The sequence below is a fragment of the Bos mutus genome, chromosome 9 (genome assembly GCF_027580195.1).
Source record: "Bos mutus isolate GX-2022 chromosome 9, NWIPB_WYAK_1.1, whole genome shotgun sequence".
Taxonomy (NCBI): Eukaryota; Metazoa; Chordata; class Mammalia; order Artiodactyla; family Bovidae; genus Bos; species Bos mutus.
The window spans coordinates 18,693,510-18,716,758 of NC_091625.1; the positions used below are offsets into that span (position 1 = coordinate 18,693,510).

The window sequence follows — 23,249 nt, forward strand, 5'->3', positions numbered from 1 at the left end:
CAACATAATCATCATTTGCTCTCATCCTGCTCCCAGATGCCAAGTACCATTATGGAAAAGAAGACAAGCACACTAATTCTGCAGCACTGCAAATTCACAGCTCCTGTTTATTTGGATGGCTAAGGCTAATCAGCAACCCTTTTTGGCCCCTATTCATCACACTTTCCCTATTACCAGGTTTTATCATTCATCTCTAGGGAACTCAGTCCCATTCCCCAACCAACACTCTTCACCATGTAAAATACTTCACTTTGAAAAGCAGAATCTGTTCATTGTAAACCTAATTATCTTTCTAAACCATCCACATAAACTGCTCTTAATCTATTTATTCACTTATCTATCCTCCAGAAAGACCACTGCACATCAGTTATCTCCTCTTATATCTGCTCTTCTAGTTCCTTACCCCGACCCAGTTTTCAAAAATTTATCTTCTTATAAATTACCATATTCTAGCTCTCCTTTCCATTATTACCAAACTTACTAAATATATAGTATCATCCTTACACTACCTCCCATGTACTTTGAAAAAGCAATTTTGCATTTCAAACTTATGGGAGTTTCAAGATTAGTACCAATGTCTTCTATCACCCAGACACATCAACTATTAACAATTCACTGCATTTGCTCCATCACTGCCTTTCTTTTCTTTCTCTCCATATAATACACCTACAGACTTGATGCCCAATCACTTCTAAATATCCCAGTGTGCATTCCTCTAAAACAAGGACACACATCTCCATACACTGGGGAAATTAATACTGATAAAAATGCCATCCAATCCACAGGCCCCATTCAAATTTTGTCAACTATCCTGACATTGTTCCCTTTTCTTTTTTGGCCTAGGGTCCCATATAGCAGAGAAGGCAATGGCACCCCACTCCAGTACTCTTGCCTGGAAAACCCCAGGGAGCCTGGTGGGCTGCAGTCCATGGGGTTGCTAAGAGTCAGACACGACTGAGCGACTTCACTTTGACTTTTCACTATCATGCATTGAAGAAGGAAATGGCAACCCACTCTAGTGTTCTTGCCTGGAGAATCCCAGGGATGGGGGAGCCTGGTGGGCTGCCGTCTATGGGGTCGCATAGAGTCGGACACAACTGACGTGACTTAGCAGCAGCAGCAGCAGCCCATATAGCAATACGTGTTATATCGTCACTTCAATCTCTTCAATCTGGAGTATTTCCTGAGGCTTTCTCTATGTTTCATGTCCTCAGAAGTTTATTAAAAACACAGACTTTATATTCTGTCAGATCATACTGTCTTGGTAGGAACCCCACAGACAAGATGCTGTGTTTTCTTCCATGTACCACTTCAGAGGATATGCAATGTCAACCCCCATCCCACCACTACTGAAGTTAGTAACTTTGTCATGTGAAATGTTTCCCGTATTTCCCCCCTAGAAAGTTCCAATTTCCCCCTTTCTATTAAATTAGTATCTTGTGGGAACATACGCTAGATTACGCCAAGATCTTCAAACCAGTATCAACCAATCTACCCTCCATCGATGACCACTATGATAGCTGCCAAACCAGCATGCTTTCTGTAACTATCAGCTGGCATTCTACTGTAAATAAGCAGTTTCCCTTTTTCTCACTTAATTATTTACAAATTTACATCAGTATAGACTCAAGGATGCCTACTTTAGTCAGTGGTCATAAATAATTCAGTCAAGGTCCTACCCGTCCTCATGGAACTTCTTTAATAAGAAAATACAATTAAAGCTAATTTTAAAAATTAAGAATTTCAGACAGTGATAGATATTATAAGAAAAACACAGTAAGGTAACGTGACAGACAATGATACAGTATGGGGAGGGAAGGTAGACAGCGAAGTCTATGCAGTGTTTGACCACAGCTGCTAAAAAAAGGAATAAGCCACAACAATATTTCGGAGAAGATGATTCCAGGCAAAGGGAATAGATAGTACAAAGTCTTTAAGCCATAAATGGGCTTTGCAAGTTTGAAACACAGGAAAGACTATTGTAAATGAAGCACCGTAGGAGGAGAGAATTCATCTTATGGACATTTTTATACATGTATCTTCCTTAACAAAAGTTTCTTACAAGAAAGGACATTATTCACTTCTGGATCTCTAACTGCCTGGCTCATTCATTCATCTTTCTTTTTTGTCATATGCCTACTGTATACACCAGATACAATGCACTACAGATCTAAAAAGGTTTGAGAAAAAGGATTTGTTGTCAGGAAGTTCACAGCTTAATAGAGACCGACCCCTAAACAAATTCACTGCAACAGAGGACCATACAGTATGTCCAGGGGAGTACCCCACATTCAGAAAACAGCCTGTTACTGTCAAGCTTGTTGAAAGACTACTCTATACTGTCTCTTTAAATTTTCAATTCCCAATCTTTCCTTAATGCACTACAATCTCACTCCTTTCCCTAAAACTTAAAACAAATAAAGATTTTTTCCTTAAGGTCACTAATAGCCTTGCCAAATCCAAAAGATGCCTTTCAGTTCTAATTTTACTTTAGGTTTCTATCTTTAGTAAAATACAAATCCTCTGGCTTTTAAGACACCACATCTTTTTTTCTCCTGTGGCCTCTAAGGCAACTCTTTCTCAGTTTTAATTACTGACTCCTCTTCTTGTTTAGTTTGCTTTAAAGTTGAAGACTCAGACTTCTTACATTACATACATGAGGTAAAATGATCAACTTCCATATTCAATGATTCCCAACTTGAATCTTCTAGCCTAGATCTCTCCTGCACTCCCACTGCCTGCTGAGCATTTCTACTTGGCAATCTATGTGTGGATCTCAAATTCAACACGTCCCAATCTTCACGAACTTCTCCACTTAAATCCCTACCACAGTAAATAACATGGCTTTCTAACCAGCTGCACAAGTTAAAACACATGTCACTTCATATTGCCTCTCAATTCCTCCCCACATGCAAATAAACCTCTTAAATCCTAGTTCTATTTTTAACCTATTAATTCCATCCCTACTCCCACTGTGACTCTCATGGATCACTCCTAAAACCTTTTTACCAATACCTCTGGATATCGACTTAGCTTTAATTCATCCTCTACAAAATGCCAGAGAAGGCAATGGCACCCCACACTACTCTTGCCTGGAAAATCCCATGGACAGAGGAGCCTGGTAGGCTTCAGTCCATGGGGTCACTAAGAGTCAGACACGACTGAGCAACTTCACTTTCACTTTCCACTTTCATGCATTGGAGAAGGAAATGGCAACCCACTCCAGTGTTCTTGCCTGGAAAATCCCAGGGATGGCGGAGCCTGGTGGGCTGCTGTCTATGGGGTCGCACAGAGTCGGACACGACTGAAGCGACTTAGCAGCAGCAGTAGCAGCTACAAAATGCTCAACAGAACATTAAAAAGAGAAATTCTACTCACTCCTCTAAAGCCATCATTTTTGTTCCATGCCTTCAGGGAAGAACCCCCTTCAAATGTCACAAAAGAATCTTGACTTTGTCCTCCAATAATATCTCTAACTCTTGCTTAACAGTGGTCTATATGTATTTTTCGCCATGTCAAGTAATACACAATTGTATGTTATATTCTTCCAATGATTGTAAATGCCTTTCCTTAAACTGTGGAATATCCAGCTTGGCTCAGTTCAAAGTGTCACTTCTCAAGGAAGTTCCCCTTACCATCTCCTACCACCCCCTGAATTAGGTACCTCTCTCCTAGGATACCTCAGCATTTTGTGCTGCCTCTATCAAGCCTCTCATCACATCGCATCAACACTGTGTTGTTGATCATCTATGAACTCTCATCAGTAACTGTAGCTGCCATTTCAATATTCTAAGTGTTTAGAAAAGTGTACACCACCTAAAAGACCAAAGTTCATTAAGGGAGTGAATAAACTCATAGTATTTATTACAAATTATTGAGTATGGAAATATTTTATGCTCTTTTGCCTTAATTTGGAGAGATATACTTTATGTTTTTGAGAAACGAAATCTTTTTACGTGGTCAACATACATTTAGGAGTGAATGGCTTACTCTTGAGAGAATTAACTCTGTTTTTCTTTAGTAAATATTATTTGACACAATGATTCTGAAACCAAGTAAACAGATTTAGAAAACTAAGAGAATTAGGGAACAGTCAGACTTGGCGATTACACTGTCTCCCTCCCTGGGCTCTTCTCATTATTCTACTGGGAAACGTCCATTATTAAAATATTCTAGTACAAAATACTGGATAATTTTCCTAACACAGAATTTCACTTATCAATCACAATGATTTCAGTTTCAATCTTGTATAGCATTTATTAAAAAGAAAGATTTTAGGTAAGAAAATAAAATGGATACAATTTATTTAAATCTATCTATAGAATTAAAAGCAGCTTCTCCCTGTGTATCCTGTTCTATACTAATTACATACACCATTTCATGTAATCCCACAAAAAAACCCTGTGGGACTGATACTACTATTATCTACTTTACTAGTATTATCTATTTCCCTGCCTTTTTTAAAGAGCTGAGAACATTGTAGGTGAAAGGGTGAGGCAGCCTTTGTGAACTGCACTGCTAGTGCATGGCAACACTGCGAGCTGAACCGAGAGTCCCCTGATGCTGAAGCTGATGCTCTGAACCACAGGACTATACCACCTCTAGTTGTGCTTGCCCAAAAGCACTCAAAAGTCCATTGGAATTAGTCCCTTGGAAAAAGTTTTCAAATACATCTAACACTAGAAGTTAATGACAAGTGTACAAGTCTAAGATACCAAATACATAAGAAGAAAATACTGAGTCATCCACTACTGAATTGTTCTTCTAGGAAGTAACAAGAGTGTGCGGCCCCTCACAGGCATCTTTCATCGTTCAGTCAAAACCTACGATCCTGAAGTCTTATCCTATTTGCTTTTAAGACTGGATTTCAAAGCATTAGTTAGTGGCTAGTGTGTTTCCAGGGGAATAAAAGAATGTGAACACATATATTCTCTAACTCCACCTGAAGTGATAACAAGATAAAAATACAAAGAAATTTTAAATAACAATGATCTCATATTTTGGCATTTATCACAAGGTAACATTTTGGAATTTGTCACTGCAAATCACCAGTAAAAAATTACAAACGAGACTGTAAGTTTGGCACAATTTGAAAATTATATCACATACACAAAACATCAGCATTTTTAGATTCTTGATAAGACCACATAAAACAGTACAGTGATAATTTTCTTCCCTTTATTTATGTATCTTCAATTAAAGGAAAACAATCAGAAAACAGTTTCTTCTTAACGTATCATTCTTGTTCCCCCAAAATCAAATGCTCTTAAAACTAGGAATTAAGTTTTTAGAATAAGGGCTGCAGTTTTTCTCCACCCCCCCCTGTACAGGGCCAGATAACAATTATCTTAGGCTTTGTAGGCAATACAGTCTGTCATAACTACCCAACTCCACGTTGTGGTACAAAAGCAACCCAGACAATGTGAAAAACTGAGCGCATCTGTGTTTGAATAAAACTTTATTTACAAAACCAGGCAGTGGGCTAGATTTGACTCATGGGTAGTAGTTCACTAAAGCCAGGTTCAGAACACTCTCCCAGCTCTATGCCTACTAATCTACTACTGTAAGATAGCAACAGCATTATTACTCACTGGATTTTTCCCTCAAAAAAGTATAAGAAATTATGTGTCTAATTCAAATCAATATACACACAATGCTTCATAAAGTATGACAAATTAATGCCTACCATCTCTCTCATTTTCAAAGAATTCCTTTCAAAGACATCAAAAAATTAAGAAGTTATAGATATTTTTTATAATTTCAGTATATGGCATAACTTAATGCCAAAATGAAATATAAACACAATGTAATGCTTCTTTCTCATTCATTCTATTTATTATTATTTTTGAAAGAATCCTTCTAACATTAGAAATGCCTAATTTACTATATGTTTTGAGAGCTAAATTTAAATAATAATATGTTGAACTAACTCTAAAGATAATTTTCCATTACCATTTGAGAGCAAGTTACTGTTGCAAGTATATCAAGGACTTCAGCAAATATAGGGATAACTGTTCCTCACTCTGAAGATAATAACCTGTCAGAAAATTTTGAAAATTTCACTTTTATTCTGCTTCATAAAGAATAGCAGACATAAAAGAGGAAATGAAAGAGAGAATACTAACATATACGAAATGATCTGCAAATGCCTGAAGAGGATTCTAGAACCAGGAAAAAAATAAGTATGGAAATCCTTTCCCACATCCTGCCATTTAGCTGTTTTACAGATGACTGAGTGTATGGGTAAAGGAGAGAAAGTAGATATAAATAAATCTCAGTTTACAAGCATATCTACTTAAAAGAGGAATCTATAATTGTTGTGACTGTATAAAATTCGCAGCTGCTCTCTTCAAAGACAGACATAGGAATTTCCATGTTAACTTCAATTTCCCATAGGAACCCCGTGAATAAGTGCATACCTTCAGCCCAGTATTTCACGTAAGTAATATTTAATTATAAGTACAACCACTGTAGTGTAGTATTACCCTTAGTGGATATAATAGTTAAGGCACCTAAAAAGAAATTGAAATACTTCCAAAAGCAATTTTCTCACTTAAAAGCTGAAAAGCTCTGCTTTTCTCCATTCAACAAGTTAAAAGAAAACAGTAACAAACAAACCCAAAGAGATTCTTTGAACGCCAGATATACTGAAGGATGAGGTTCTAAAGATAAAAGGTAATAAGCTTACATATGCTCAGACTTTTCCCTATCACCACTTTAAGGGCCATTTCTCAGACTCTAATGTGCTTAATACACTTTGGATAAAATGTCCTTAAGTTTAGAATTAAAACTATTGTATGACATTTTACAAAATGTCAACTGCATTATCTGATATAATGCTGGGAATTACACTCATCCATGAGGACAATAATGTAACTGTGTTACAACATGTCTTTCAAAAACATTCCAAACTTGAAGTCCAATTTTAAGCAACCTTTTGTTACAGACAGTTGTATTATGTGAATTTCTAGTTCTTCAAATTAAAAGGAAAAACAAAGGTTTTGTTTCAAAGTTCAACTATAAGCAACATTTTTGTAATCTCATATATGAATTAACATAATGCTTTAAAAACTTACAGTAAATATCCGTCTGCCAGTTCGATCAAAAGTTACACAGTACACAGACGACAGGTGTCCAAGAATTCTTTTATGCATTTTCATGTGCTGATACACTGCAGTTGGAACCAGTCGCTCAAGTCTGTATTTTCCATTCAGCTTCCTTGAAAACAAAGTATCCGCTACCAAGAAAAGGGGGAAATAAGTATAATTCAGAAATTAATTTTCTTAATTATCCTCTTTTAAGAATTCATGTATTTCAATTTCTCATATATTGGTAAAAATAAAGATGCTTTCTAATGCATATGACTCCTAGTTAAAAGTCTTCAAAATAGTAAAGCCCGTTATTTTACCTGAAATAAGTCAAAAGCACTATTATCTTCACTTTACAAACAAGAAAATCTAGTTAAATAACCTGCCTAAAGTCACAAAGTAAGGCATGATGCTAGAATTAAAACTCAGGCTTCTTTACTCTCTACTCTGTCTGAAGTGAAGTGAAGTGAAGTGAAGTCGCTCAGTCGTGTCTGACTCTTTGCGACCCCGTGGACTGTAGCCCACCAGGCTCCTCCATGGGATTCTCCGGGCAAGAACACTGGAGTGGGTTGCCATTTCCTTCTCCAGAGGATCTTCCCACCCAGGGATCGAACCCAGGTCTCCCGCATTGCAGGCAGACGCTTTAACCTCTGAGCCACCTAAAGAGGCTCTTTAAAACCCAGAATGACTGTATGACATTATTTCTTTAAAAGTCTCCTATGAGATAGATTTTCTCATAAAAGCAGTTGAAACTGGATCTGGTGCTTTTTTCTTTTCCACAAACAGCAATTCTTAAACACTCTAAATATGACACGCTGAATGACACTTCTAAAAACTTTGCAACAAATGAAGACAGAGGAATAACTTGTTACATTAATAATAATAACAATTAAGGGCTTCCCTGGTTGTCTGGTGGTTAAGAATCCGCCTGCCAATGCAGGGGACACAGATTTGATCCCTGGCCTGGGACGATTCCACATGCGGCAGGGCAACTAAGCCCTCGCGCCACAACTACTGAAGTCAGAGCCTAGAGCCCAGCCAGAGAAGCCACAGCAATGAAAAGCCCACGCACCACCAACAGAGAAACCCCCCGTTCTCTGCAATTGGAGAAAGCCCGAGGGTAGTAATGAAGACCCGGCACAGCCAAAAATAAATAAATTTAATAAATTTAAAAAAAAAAAAAAGCTGGGAATCCTGCCGAAGACCTGTACAATGATTCCTTTTCTAGAACCTATTAGCCCTCTTTCTTCACCTCGCCCGTTTTAACCCCCATTTAACGCCCATTTCAAGATATGAACGAAATTTACCTCCTGCTCCAAAGCCTGATATGCTGAATTTGGCCGAAGATGTTCCTTTCCATCTTACTTACTACTGTTCTTTGTTTTCTATACCAATAATTACGATGGAATTAGAATTATAAACAAAGAAGGTGCTCAATAAATACATGCTGACTGGTCTGCAGGCACATTTTCACCTGTAGATTATCTTTTAATACAAGGCTTTCTGTTTTTCTGACTGTGACTGCCATCTACTTTGGATAATAAGCACTGCAGTTTCTCACATTTAAATTTAGTCCCCCCCCCCGCCAACCCCCAATTTAAATATATATAAAGTATTGATATTAACAATATTTAACTCCGGTTTAGAGCCTACGATTATGCCCTAAAGTTTATGAAATATAAATCTCTCAGGTGCATCATAAAGAATCTCAGAATATTATCTTATTCACATACAATAAATGTTTGGCTTACACTACATTTACAAGCAAAAAAAGAAAACATTGGGGACTGGCGACAAGGTAGAATACTTTGCAGTTTCTAAAGCAATAAAATATAATTTAAGGAATAATTCCATTGTGCTTACATGATCTTTTCCTACATCAATTATTTTATATTCTGATAAGAGTGCATCTCCTGCTGTTAGAGGACAAGTTCTAGGATACAATCTTTTTGTTGTTGTTGTTCCTTTGACAATTTTTTATGAGTTATTTTTTTTTTTTTTTCTATCTTTTTTTTTAATTTTATTTTATTTTTAAACTTTACAATATTGTATTAGTTTTGCCAAATATCGAAATGAATCCACCATAGGTATACATGTGTTCCCCATCCTGAACCCTCCCCGCTCCTCCCTCCCCATACCCTCCCTCTGGGTCGTCCCAGTGCACCAGCCCCAAGCATCCAGTATCGTGCATCGAACTTGGACTGGTGACTCGTTTCACACATGATATTATACATGTTTCAATGTCATTCTCCCAAATCTCCCCACCCTCTCCCTCTCCCACAGAGTCCATAAGACTGATCTACACATCAGTGTCTCTTTTGCTGTCTCGTACACAGGGTTATTGTTACCATCTTTCTAAATTCCATATATATGCATTAGTATACTGTACTGGTGTTTTTCTTTTTGGCTTACTTCACTCTGTATAATAGGTTCCAGTTTCATCCACCTCATTAGAACTGATTCAAATGTATTCTTCTTAATGGCTGAGTAATACTCCATTGTGTATATGTACCACAGCTTTCTTATCCATTCATCTGCTGATGGGCATCTAGGTAAAAATATGGAACGCTTCACGAATCTGCGTGTCATCCTTGCGCAGGGGCCATGCTAATCTTCTCTGTATCGTTCCAATTTTAGTATATGTGCTGCCGAAGCAAGCACTCTAGGATACAATCTATTTCAACATCTCTGCTACCTAAGACAAACTGTTGAAAGTTGTTAATTAGTATATTTAGGCTGAAACTAGTTATAGAGTAACAGGGATTTGGTAAGTTTCTAATAAACCCTGATATACTTTGCCTTATGCACAGAAATGGCCTGGTGAAAGACGACCACCTGCACTTTAGCTCCAACTGATTTGGAGTCAAGATCACACAAAACCACAGGCATCATCTCTCCTGCCAAATGAGAACTCAAATGATCTTATCCAAACACTAAGGATCAATAACATCTCACTTATTGTCTGTTTTATAGAAAATTAAGTGATGACATAGAGCACAGATGTTGACCGTACTGTGTTACCAATACAGTTTAATTCTCTCCACCCCAAATTTACAAACTCAAAATGTCAAATTTTCTTAAAATCTCTATCACTGTTCAGGTACAAAAATATGGTCTTTGGAGGTAACTACGATACCAAAACTATTATTTTAATTATGATAAGGCACTTTTATATAGGTCAGAATTAAGATGGATTTTTAATGAAGACTATACTTCAGAGTTGATAAAGCAAAAACTAATTCCCTTAAGAGAAAATGTTACTACTCTCTTAAACAGTTTTTACTGAATCTCTACCTAAACTGGGATTAAACCTTTATTTTCACTTTAAGAGTCAACTGAGAAAAAGAACATCCCTTTCAAAAAGCTACCTTACAGTCAACATTTCAAGAAAACCTTTTTAGAAACAACATTAAGTCAAATACTGTACTCCATACCACCCTATGTTATGCTTGGCTGCCAATTAACTACTGAGTATTTTTAATGATACTACATCAGCATCCTAAGGGAAAGGGTACCAAACAGAGTCCTTGCTGTCAACCAATTTACACACTTGTACAACAGAACTAAAAGATATGACATACAGGGAAAACAGGATGTAGAGTTCCTAGGTAATAAGCTGGTGGTTCAAACTTGACACGGGGGTTAGAGAAAAAATACAGGTATGCTTCAGTAGTTGAAGTTCAACTGAGGAGGTTGGATTTGAAGAAGGTCTGACCAGGTCAATTAGGTCAATTAGGCAGAGAAGATGTGGTAGGATTCCCGTTGAATGAACTCACATATTCTTTTACTACACAATTTGCATAACATCTTGTCTCTCCTACCAGATCTTAAGTATCTTAAGGACAGAAATTTTGCCTTATTCATATTTCCTGCAACTGAGTGTAGTGCCTTTTAAATAAAAAAGTATATAAGTGAATCTTAGTTAATAATAAGAAACACAAGATGGTTCAATTAAATTTACAGTTTTATGGCAGAAAAGCAAATGGCAATCATTCACTTTCTCAAGAAATTGTTAACAGTAATTGGATTTTTGAGGAAAAAGGAAATGTCTCTTGGATTATAGGAACTCCTTAAATTTTATTAAACCAGAACATCAATTTTTAAAATGAGCATGGTTAAGCAGATATAAGAGGTCACAAAGGAATAAGTTCTTTATATGACATTATTATAGTTTTAACCTTATATCAAGTAACATATATGACTTTTGTTTAAAAGTACATTTATGTTCCCAAGTATGGTGATGGGAAATGTTCTTAAATTAAGCCTGCCAAAGCAAATTTCTATCTTCTTCACTTGGCAAATTCTTTCTTATCCTTCAGGGCCAGTTTAAATGCCACCTCCTCTAGTAAAAAGTGAATTTTACTTTTAAAGTAAAATTTTTTAATTTTAAAAGCAACCTAACCAGTTGCCCTATAGTACCACTCCTGTGTTCAAAACTGCAGTGTTCATTTGATTCACAATAAACACCAAGTTCATCATACATCAGCCTACCAAGACTCTGCACAATCTTGTGTCCATTATATGACCCCTTGACTTGGTCTATTCCAACCATTCTAATCACCCCCATTCTTCCAACACATCAGGTAAAGCTCCTAACTTGGGGTCTTTACACCCGCTATTCCCTCTGGCCAGGACACTCTCCCCCCACGTGGCTAATTCCCAGGCTTCCTTCTTCATATCTTTCCTCAAAAGTCTGTCACCTTCTCAATGAAGCCTAACTTGATCAGCCTAGTGAAAATTACAACCCATCCCCTACCACCACTGCTAACTCCTGATGTCCCTATGGAGCTTAGTATCTGCTCTTTTTCTATCATCACCTTTTATTTGCTATTTATGTTTACTGTTTATTTTCTATCTCCCCCTACTACAATATAATAAACTCCACACAGGCACAATTTTTTTTGTCTGTTTTGTTCTTTGATTAGTCTAAACGCTGACCGTGGTGGCTGGCACTTAGTAGAAGCTATGCATTTGGTGGACTTAATAAATTAACTACACAACAAAAAACAATTAGGTTTAGGAATAAAACAAAAATGCATTTCCTTATTGGACAGATTACAGATTCAAAGATTCCATACCATTCTTCCTTTCAACTGCCCTGCTAAATTTACTTAATTTGGAAGCAAAGGGATAGGTAAACATATTTATTCAACCATTCTGAGTGAATGGACAAGTAAAGTGAAATAAAATTTCCAGAAATCACTGCTATTCATTTGTATGATCTATGGAGAAAGAAAAGGAGCAAAGAGTGGTAAGTGTCATTTGTAGCAGCAAATCATTCATAACAGCCTTTGAAACAAAGTCTTTGTGCACAATTTAGAACTAGTTACTAAACAAAATAAACAAAAGACCCACAATTTCTTAAAGTTATTAACAGGTATAACTCTGTATATATCTAGCCAGTAGGGTCTTAACTATTACTTCTGTGCATACATCCTTGGTAAATAAAATTTCCCCACAAGTCATTTCTTTGTAGTTCACACCAAGGTATTTTTTAAGAATTAATTTATTTCTTTAATCATAATACGAATGCATACTTAACGTAGAAAATAAGAATACTGTCTTTACATAATTCTACCACCTAAAGCAATTACACAAAATTTTGCAGAGATTTCCCTCATAAACAGAATTTTAATAGCTATGCCATCCATATTCCTTAATGAAATAAAAACTAGGCTTTAAGTTTGATGGACTTGTATTTAAACATGATACTGTGGAGATTTTAAGCAAGGTACTCTCAACTTCAACTTCTCAAGTCATTCATCCAGAAACATTTTCCACAATATACTTGGTTTTCATACCTGGCTATTCTTTGACATCTCATAATTTCACACGTTTACACAGCCAATTTTATCAATATTTTTCTTTTCTTTTGTAACTCGGTATAGTGCTTTAGAATGGTTCTTCTACCAGCCAACAGTATAATAAATATCTACTTAAATTTTCTTCTATGTTTTTGTGGTTTAAATTTCTCACTTAACTCCTTAACATATTCAGAGTTTTGGTAGATGTTACTAGGTGAGTCTCTAAAGATATTTTTTCTCCCCTAAATAATCAACTATTTGTTCCAATCTTTCCACTAACTAACCCTTCTCTATTCTAATAAACTGTGATTTAATTATCGTATATATATTTTTGTACTAACCTACTGAAGGCATGTTTATTTATATACTAGCAATGACAACCCACTCCAGTGCTCTTGCCTGGAAAATCCCATGGACGGAGGAGCCTGGTAGGCTGCAGTCCACGGGGTCGTGAAGAGTCGGACACGACTGGGCTACTTCACTTTCACTTTTCACTTTCATGCATTGGAGAAGGACATGGCAACCCACTCCAGTGTTCCTGCCTGGAGAATCCCAGGGACGGGAGAGCCTGGTGGGCTGCCATCTATGGGGCTGCACAGAGTCGGACACGACTGAAGTGACTTAGCAGCAAAACTTTGGGCTTCATTCATAGCTCTGTTGGTAAAGAATCTGCCTGCAGGTTAGTGCAGGAGACCAGGGTTAGATTCCTGAGTTGGGAAGACCCCCTGGAGAAGGAAATGGCACCCCACTCCAGTACTCTTGCCTGGAGAGTTCCATGGACAGAGGAGCCCGGTGGGCTACAGTCCACGCAGTCGCAAGAGTTGCACATAAGGTAGCGACTAAATCATCATCAGCAGCAGCAAAACTTTAAATTTACTAGTGACACTTTAGTATGAATGTGGCTATTCTTCATGTCCTTTAAAAAATATCTTACTCCTGATTTATAATTATATAGTTTGAAGACTACTGAGAAGTTTTTTAAAAATTCACCTGTTGGAAATATAAGCTTAATTTCATTTACCTATAAACAGTTGCCATCTGTCTATCCAGGAACATGGTACTTTCATCCCACAAATGGGCCAAGTTTCCAATGCAGATATTTTAGAAAAAGACAGACATAAGCAGATTTACCTCAGTTTTCCTCACTATACAAATCTGTACCATGTGAATCAAGTTCATGGGAAATCTGTAGACAAATCTCTATCACATGAACCAAGTTTATGAGGAAAAAATGGATAGCTGCCAAAAAAGAGCATCTGCAATAACCTTAGTGACTATATTTTTGAGAATATTAGAAAAACATATGATAAAATCTCTGCAGATAATAAAGAACTAAGGCAGAAATATCATCACCTCCCTCCAAAAGGCCCCCCCTTCTAATAGGTACTTTTTGTCCCAATTTTTTGAAGGTGAAGCGTATTTGTTATACAGTATTATGTAAGTTACAGGTTTACAAAACAGTGATTCACAATTTTTAAAGTCTATACGCCAATTACACTTATTATAAAATATTGGCTATAGTCCTTGTGTTGTCTAATATACCCTATAGCTTACTTTATAACCCTATTCCTCTTAATTCCCTACTCCAACATTGGGCCCCCTCCTTTGCTCTCCCTTGGTAATCACTAGTTTGTTCTCCATATCTATGAGTCTGCTTCTTTTTGTTATATTCACCAGTTTGTTGAATTTTTTAATTCTACATGTAAGTGACATAATCCAGTATCTGTCTTTCTGTCTGACTTATTTCACTTAGCAAAATACCCTACAAGATCAACTGGCTAAGTACTTTAAAAAATGGAGGAATTCCCTGGCAGTCTACTAGTTAGGACTCTGCGCACTCATTGCTGAGGGCCCAGGTTCAGTCCCTAGTGGAGGAATTAAAAGCTCACAAGCCACACAGTGTAGCCAATAAAAAAAAATGGACAAGGGCACACGGTGTAACTGCAATGAATTACCCAAGGTCAAAATAAGTCATGTTAAGAAAGATGAATTGAAGAAAAAAATTAAACTTACTATCAATTAACAAAAATGCAGAAAGAAGCTGGGCTTTTGCTGCTGTTGAAGTTTCAACTCTTATGAAAAACATAAAACAATACAGTATCTAGTCCAATGTGGGTTAGCTACTGCAACTAGAGGGCCAGGACTAGTGTCTACCACTTTTGCCAACATGTGAAAGCAGAGCCATGCTGGCAGCATAATGAATGCAAAAGAGAGGCAGGTGGCAGTAGATTCCAAAACCTGGAGAATTAAGGTTTGTGCCAGTAGAAGAATTAAAGGAGGATGCAAAAAGAAGAAAGAACATGTACTTCAGAAGGTGCAACTAGACCCTTTTCTGGTAACAAAAAAAGGGTACTCAGATAAGAAACATCAGAATATTTTACCAGAAGACTTTAATTTTTTATCAGCTTTATTTTTGTACTATATTTTGACCAACTTTATTCTGTGATTCTAGTTTTAAAAAAACACTTAGAAAGCTTCCAGAGTTTCTATACATAAAATGCAGAATTAGTTATAACTTGTAATTAATAACCATATAAACAGTTCCTAAATTAAAGTACAAAAGAGTAGATTCTGCAGAATCAGTATCTAGATTTCATTTTAATCTCCACAATCTCTGTTAAATAAAGGCTCTGTCAGAGTTTGGAAACCTACAGAATTAAACTTGAGTAAATTACAAACATACCTCATTTTACTATGCTTTGCTTTAGTGCACTTTGCAGATACTGGAGTGCTTTATTTGCTTTTACAAACTGAAGGTTTGTAACAACTCTGCATTGAGCAAGTCTACTGGCACGGTTTTCCAACGGTATTATTTTCGAAGGCATCTACAGTTCCTTTTAGACATAATGCTATTGCACAATTAATAAACTACAGTACAGTGTGAATAACCTTTACATGCACTGGGAAACCAAAAAATTGGTGTGACTCGCTTTACTATGATATCAACTTCATTGCAGTGGTCTAGAACCCCATCATACCTCTGAGGTCTGCCTGTACAAAAATAATGATAATCATGTAAGCAAAACTACGTGAAAATCAACTGTAAAATGATCTACCTCTTTAGACAATAATTAGCTTGCCCAACAAAATAATGCTACATCCACGATCAGAGGCCAATTTCTATAGCAATAATCTTCCAAATTCACAACAAGTCCAGAAAGTTTTCTCTACACGGCATTGGTGATTTCCACTAAATAAAGTATTGTGTGGTAATAAAGTATTTGCTAATGCATAAAATTACATAAAAAAATTTTTTTAAAGGATCACAAAAATGTTTGAATGGAAAGATGATGCAATTGTGCAGGTCACAAAAAACAGCTATCTAATTCCCTAAAAGAAAACTTATGCTAAAACCAAGAATCAAGTATCTTGAAAAAGTACCTATTAAGGAAGATGAAAGTCAACAGTGATTGAAGCTAGAGAGAGGTTCTTATGGGGGCGGCTTCAAGAATCTAGTACAAAAAAGTCTTATCTGCTATTCTTGTGGAGGGGAAAAAAGCAACAGAAAACTATTATGATGTGTAGCAGATTTGGAAAATAATAGCTAATATTTACTGAGTGCTTTTACTATGTACCTGACACTGTTCAAGGAACTTCATATACATTCTGATTTAATCCTCATGGATCTTTAAAATGGGTATGACAATTATCCGCGTACTGCGGACACTCCTTACCAATAACAGAACTGAAAGGCAGAATGTAATTTTCCCATTCAATCCCAGAGATGAAGCCCAGGTTTGAATTCAAGCTTATTCCAAAGAGTGCACTCTTACCATACTGCTTAAGTAGACAAACATTAGGAAAAAAGACTGAGAGGAAACATGCTGACGTATTAGTAACAGATAACCAGTGAGACTGGTTAATTTTTCAGCTGCTCTGTTTTCCAAGTTTTCTGCATTGAGCATATGTACATCCTGATTAATATTTTATTAAATAAAGTATAGCTCAGCCTACCTTGAGGAGCTCAAGAGTAACATGAAAGATATGAACTGTCTAAAGAGATTAAGCTTAAATTCAAAGACTGATAAAAACAGATCCAGGGATAAAGATTCAAGGAATTTAAATTTATTTAATCATTAAAAAAAAAGAAACCCTAAAGACTAAGCATATTAAAGTACATGAATGTATACACTACAGAGAATAACCATTGCCTATTTGACAATGGATATACTACAAAGTATTCACGTCTAGTTTGATTCAGAAGCCATAAAATACAATGGGTCATCAACTTTGTTTATGTTTGTTTCTAAATCTTTCCCATTAAATTTTTAAAGTAAAAGATGGTAAAGATAGTTTAGATTCAATTTTATTTGTTAAGGACGTATATACGAAGGAACCTGTAACATTTAATTCTCTATAGAGCCAGGAGTGAAAAGCTCACCACAGTAATTCTAACAGATATTAGATACAAATAGCTATTAGTAGAAAATTACAACCAAATATTCATAATCTGAGGGCCACAGATAATCTAGGAAATAATTCAACACAGGTTGGTTTATTTCCACAGCATCATCTGGTCTCTATCACAATACACAAGTAACTAGTAACAACTCAACATAAGAACAAGACAAATAAAATTCTGTAACAATAATCATAATGAACAAAAATGCCAACTTTAAAGTGCAAAGGGTTGCAACATTTGAAGAATAATCCTGTAATTAGCTTATCTGTCCACAAAAAAAAAAAGGATGGGGAGTGAGGCAAGAGAAAACAGAAAAGCAAAGCGAAATAATTACATGGGTGACACAAAACCCAAGAGATCCTCCCTCCCTCTTTTATAACGTATCTAAAATAATTAGTATGAACAGCAGCTGCCCTCCAAATCTCTACCTATTTAATTTCAAGTTTAGTTGTAATTCCCATTTGAAAGACACCATGTTTTTAAGATTTAGCAGATGTCACAAATGTGAATAATGCCTGAAAAGAACTCAAATACTAACGGAAATAAAACACAGAAGATGAAAAAATGATTTCAAGAGTTAAGCAAAAAAAAAAAAAAATTCACCAACCAAATACAAAAATAAGCACTAAAAAACCAAACCAAACAAAAAACCAGACATTACAAGTTGTAATTTATTAGAGCTGTACAATCCCTGATTTGTATGATTCTTCCTTCTCATTTCTTTCCTGGAAACTCATGTGATGATACAGAAAATACAATGGTATAATATTTTCAGTTTTAAATATTTTAATAGCTATTTCAATAAAAATTCATTTTTTAAAAAGTTAGGGTTTTTTTTTCCCCCCAAACATTTTAACCATTCAATTTTGAGTCAACAAACATTTATAGAGCACCTATATGGGCCAAGTATGAACTAAAGGATATAACAAAGAAAAAGAAAAGACAGAACTTACCATCATGGAGACTGCAGTTTAGCAGGGAAGAAAGACATGAACAAGGGCTTACAACAATGTTAAGTTCCATCAAATAGAAGGTACAGAGAAATCTTGAAGTATACACCAAAGGATCCTAAACATATAGGGCAGGAGGATATCAGGGAGTCAGAGTACACTTCCCTAAAAACTGATATTTAAATACCTGGAAAATGAACAGCCAGGGAAGGCAGGGAGGTGATAATCTATCTAGGTGGAGGGAAGGGCGTGTGCAATGGTCGGAGGCTGGAAGGAGCGCAACATTTAAGCAACAGAAGGAAGTCAGGTGTGACCAGCCCTTGGAGCACAAACAAGGCAGCATCAGAGAAAACGACTAAGGAGGAAGAGGCTGACTGCAGAGTGCTTTCTAGGCTATGCCAGGCATTTTGGGCTATTTTCCAAAGACAATAAATTGAAGCTTTCTAGGGAGAAAAAAGTGGGAATAATATGGTAAAAGATTTGCTTTGGGATAACTGCAGTTTTATCTCTTGAGAACAATGAGAACAGATCTGAAGGTATGTAACTAAAAGCAAAAGGTGATTTTACAAAAGAAATCAGAGGGTTCAAAACACAAAATTTCATTTTAGAAAAACTTAATCAGTGGGCCAACAAGATTATGAAGGCCTTCTCAAGGAACTGAATATTTTCTCTCAAATTTAAGTATTTATCAGGCAAGATACAAACTTGAGAGAACACACCATGTTTTACTGTTTCTAGAATTCATATACTGGGGCATGATTCAAAAAGTTCCTATACCCAAATCAATAAAATGGACACGGGTAGTACAAGACTAATGAATATAGAATTTCACAGGAAAGGTAAAAAGGTGCTATATAAATATGATCAAAGCTAAATGCATAAGATGAGAAATAAAATATCCAAAGATATAACTGAGTTACTCACCACCTCTCTTAAGTTTCAGTTTTCTCATTAATAAAGGTAGGGGTAGTTTGCAGTTATTATAAAAAGCAAATAAAAACCTTTTATAAACTTGACAGCATTATGTACTAACATCTATACTGACAGTCCTTAAACAGTCAAATCTTCATATTATAAAAGTGGATCTTACTTTTTTCCTTTACTTTTTTTAAGAGACTTTTATGTGAGATCATTTTCCCCTTGCATCTCCCTAAAGATGCTTGAACAAATTGCTGCTGTTTATGTAAATATCTACTCAGCTTAATCATGGACTTCCCAGTTTTTAAGATGTCTAGTTAGATGTTCAATCCTGAACTTCAAAGTTTCCCTGAAGAAATTTGAAATAAAAAGTCAGAGACTTTACGAAGAAAATATGATAATTTGCTTCACTTAGAGAACTATGAGATTTAACATCAAACCCAATAATCAATCTGGAAAAAGATACGATGCAAACTAAAAAAGGAAATGGCTAGTGCTTCCTAATTAGTTCTGAAATTATATGTCAGACACATCATATGGTGGGCAGGGGGGCACCTCTTATCACATCCATAACCTAAAAACAAATTTTACTGTACGATTTACAAAAGAAAATAAACACAGCCACAAGAGCAACCATTTAAACTCACCCAAGGAAACTGTCAATTCTTCAAAGTGCCTCCCCTTTTTTGGTCAATCACAATTTGAAAAGAAATTTAAACAAAAGAAAAATATGAATGTCTATTTTATATATGTGGTGCTTTGGCATACTGAACATTAGTTTTATTTCCCTTAAAAAACAAAAATGCAATACATTTTAGTAGTCTCTCATTAACTACCTGTTTTTAGGAAGGAAAGAAGGAAGAGGTGAGCAGGGGAGGGGTGAAGGAGAAGGGAGATAAAAAAACAAAAATCTGTGACAAGTGAAAATATGAATATTATTCTGAACTTTTCCTATTCTACCCCAGTTCATCAATTACAGCAATTATATATTATCTCTTCATTTAATACTTACTGATGCTGAGGGGCTGGATCTATAAGGAATAATACAATAATAACCTCTATCCTCAAGCCCTAAAAGCAGTAAATATCATCCAGGGGACAGATTAAAAAACAAAACCAAGGACTGCCCCCCAAATATGTAAATGGTTAAAGAACAACACAAATTATAAAACCATATAACTATTTCCTAGCTAGAAGATTAAAATGGCAAAAGAAAATAAATTCTGGAAGGAAAAATGGTTACTGAGAAAACAGCAGATCAAAATAAATGTATGCAAATAAGTGATGAGTAGACACCTAACTAAGGATTAAAATATGGATTGTATAAAAGGCAGGAAAAGGTACAAGACTGAGTAGAGTATTAGGGAAAGAATGAATAGAATCTTAAAATTTACTGAATTATATGCCAATTGTTAAATTAGACATTATATGCTAAAGCTCCAAGATTTATAATAATATAAAAGCTTTTTCTAAGAACTATTAAAGAAATATAGTCATAAAAGAAAAAAATTTAACCCTACAATTGCAGACCCTAGCCCAGTGCCAGATATGCTAAGAGCCATTTCAGAATAAGTCAAATACAGTATTGAAAATATGGCAAAATATAACAGTGAAAATGAGAAGGGAAAAGAATCTCCTAGAATCTCCTCTTTAAAAATGTACTCTAGATGTTTTTGCAAAATAATTAACTGAATGTTACAAAGTTAGAATATAACGTCTTCTGTCACCTACTTTGTGCCTCACTTTGCTACTCATTTCAGTTCAGTTCAGTCGCTCAGTCGTGTCCGACTCTTTGCGACCCCATGAATCACAGTATGCCAGGCCCCCTTGTCCATCACCAACTCCCGGAGTTCACTCAGACTCACGTCCATCGAGTCAGTGATGCCATCCAGCCATCTCATCCTCTGTCGTCCCCTTCTCCTCCTGCCCTCAATCCCTCCCAGCATCAGACTCTTTTCCAATGAGTCAACTCTTCGCATGAGGTGGCCAAAGTCCTGGAGTTTCAGCTTTAGCATCAGTCCTTCCAAAGAAATCCCAGGGCTGATCTCCTTCAAAATGGACTGGTTGGATCTCCTTGCAGTCCAAGGGACTCTCAAGAGTCTTCTCCCAACACCACAGTTCAAAAGCATCAATTCTTCGGTGCTCAGCCTTCTTCACAGTCCAACTCTCACATCCATACATGACCACTGGAAAAACCATAGCCTTGACTAGACGGACCTTTGTTGGCAAAGTAATGTCTCTGCTTTTGAATATGCTATCTAGGTTGGTCATAACTTTCCTTCCAAGGAGTAAGCGTCTTTTAATTTCATGGTGCCTCCAAATAACTAGATATGGTAGATATTATCTCTACTTTACAGATGAAGAAATTGAGAGGTTGAAAAAATAAAACAACTTGCCTAAGGCCACACATCTTGAGCAGTCAAGATTCATAACTAATTTTAAGTGAATATTTGGTGCCTTTGTTCAAACTATTTCCTCTGAGAAAACTAGAAATGTGGACAAGATTTAAGACTCCTTTTAACATACAGTAGTCCCTCCCTAATTCACGGTTTCTCTTTCCGCAGTTGTAGTTACCTGTGGTCAATCAGTCTGAAAATATTAAATGGAAAATTCCTGCAATGAACAACTCCTCTGAGTTTTAAACTGCACACCATTCTGAGTAGTGTGATCGATGATCCATGCTACCCAGGATCCTTTAGTCCAGCATGTTGTGTTAGTCACTCAGTTGTGTCTGACTCTGTGCAACCCCATGGACTGTATCCAGCTGGGCTCCTCTGTTCATGGGATTCTCCAGACAAGAATACTGGATTGGGTTGCCATTGCCTTCTCCATAGTCCAGCATATCCGGTTCATTCATTTAGCAGTCATTTGAGTTATCAGACCATGTCGGTCATCAGATTGACTGTCCCTGGTATTGCAGTGCTTGTGTTCAAGTAACCTTTATTTACTTAATAATGACTTAAAGTATAAGAGTAGTGATGTGGGCAATTCAAATAAGCCAAAGAGAAGCTGTAAAATGTATCCTTTCAGTGAAAAGGTGAAAGTTTTCAGCTAAGTAAACAAAGGGAAAAAAAAATTCCTAGGAATTCCCTGGCAGCCCAATGATTAGGACTTGGTGCTCTCACTACCAGGGCCTGAAGTTCAATCGCTGGTCAGGGAACTAAGATTCTACAAACCGCAAGGTGAGGCCAAAAAATAAATAAATAAAAGAATGAATATTTTATCTGTGAAACTGTGATGAAGGAAAAAGAATGTGTGCTAGTTTTGCTGTTGCACTTCAAATCACAAAAACTACAGCAACACTCTGTGATAAGTGCGTAGTTGAGGCTAAAAAAAAGGCATTAAATTTGTACAATGGGGTATTTTGAGAGAGAAAATGAGAGATCACATTCACAAAACTTTCATTACAGTATAGCTGACCACTGAACAACATGGATTCACTTATATTAGGATTTTTTCAATAAATACTACAGTACTACATAATTGCAAGGGACAGAGAAATCAGTGCCCCTAATCCCTGGACTGTTCAACAGTCAACTGTATATAGTTATAACCGTTCTATTTATTAGTTATTGTTAATCTCTTACTGTGCCTAATTTATAAATTAAACTTTATCAGATACTTCTTTAAAAGCAATATATATAGGGTTTGGTACAATCTGCCGTTTCAAATATCCACAGGAGAGCTTAGAACATATCCACCATCAAAAGAGAGGAACTACTGTATAGGCTTTTTAACCTTAACTGGATATTTGTGGAGTAAAGCTGCTTTTAAAGGCAAAGCTGATTCCTTACACACAAACATTTTGAAGAATCAGGTTCTCCAATACTCCTTATTTCCACTCACCAAGACTGCAACTTTGCTGCAGAAGCAACAAGTAAAATAACAAAGAGATGGTAGCATCTGGCAAACAAAAGAGATGAAAACTTGGGAAACCTAGAGATTAGGAGTTTACTTTGCTGACATGTTAAATCTAAGAAAAAGGCAAACAAGGCAATTAGCAAATGACTGCTTTAATTTAATACAATCTTTTTCACAAGATAAACATGCTTCACAGTCTCCAAATTTAACTTTAAAAACAGCCTTA

General features: G+C 36.2%; 1 protein-coding gene and 1 non-coding gene across 6 annotated transcripts in view; both read right to left on the reverse strand.

Moving 5' to 3' along the window:
• The window catches only part of PHIP (pleckstrin homology domain interacting protein), a 128,351-nt gene that overhangs the window by 83,810 nt on the left and 21,292 nt on the right, over positions 1-23,249 (reverse strand). For all 5 annotated transcript variants that reach the window (XM_070376226.1, XM_070376229.1, XM_070376224.1 and 2 more), the window contains exon 7: positions 7,077-7,237. In XM_070376226.1, coding sequence (XP_070232327.1) covers positions 7,077-7,237 — 161 coding nt within the window. The remainder of the gene's footprint in view (positions 1-7,076; positions 7,238-23,249) is intronic.
• Positions 9,643-9,749, reverse strand: LOC138989272 (U6 spliceosomal RNA). The gene has a single exon (XR_011465511.1). It is a non-coding gene; the product is annotated as a U6 spliceosomal RNA (small nuclear RNA).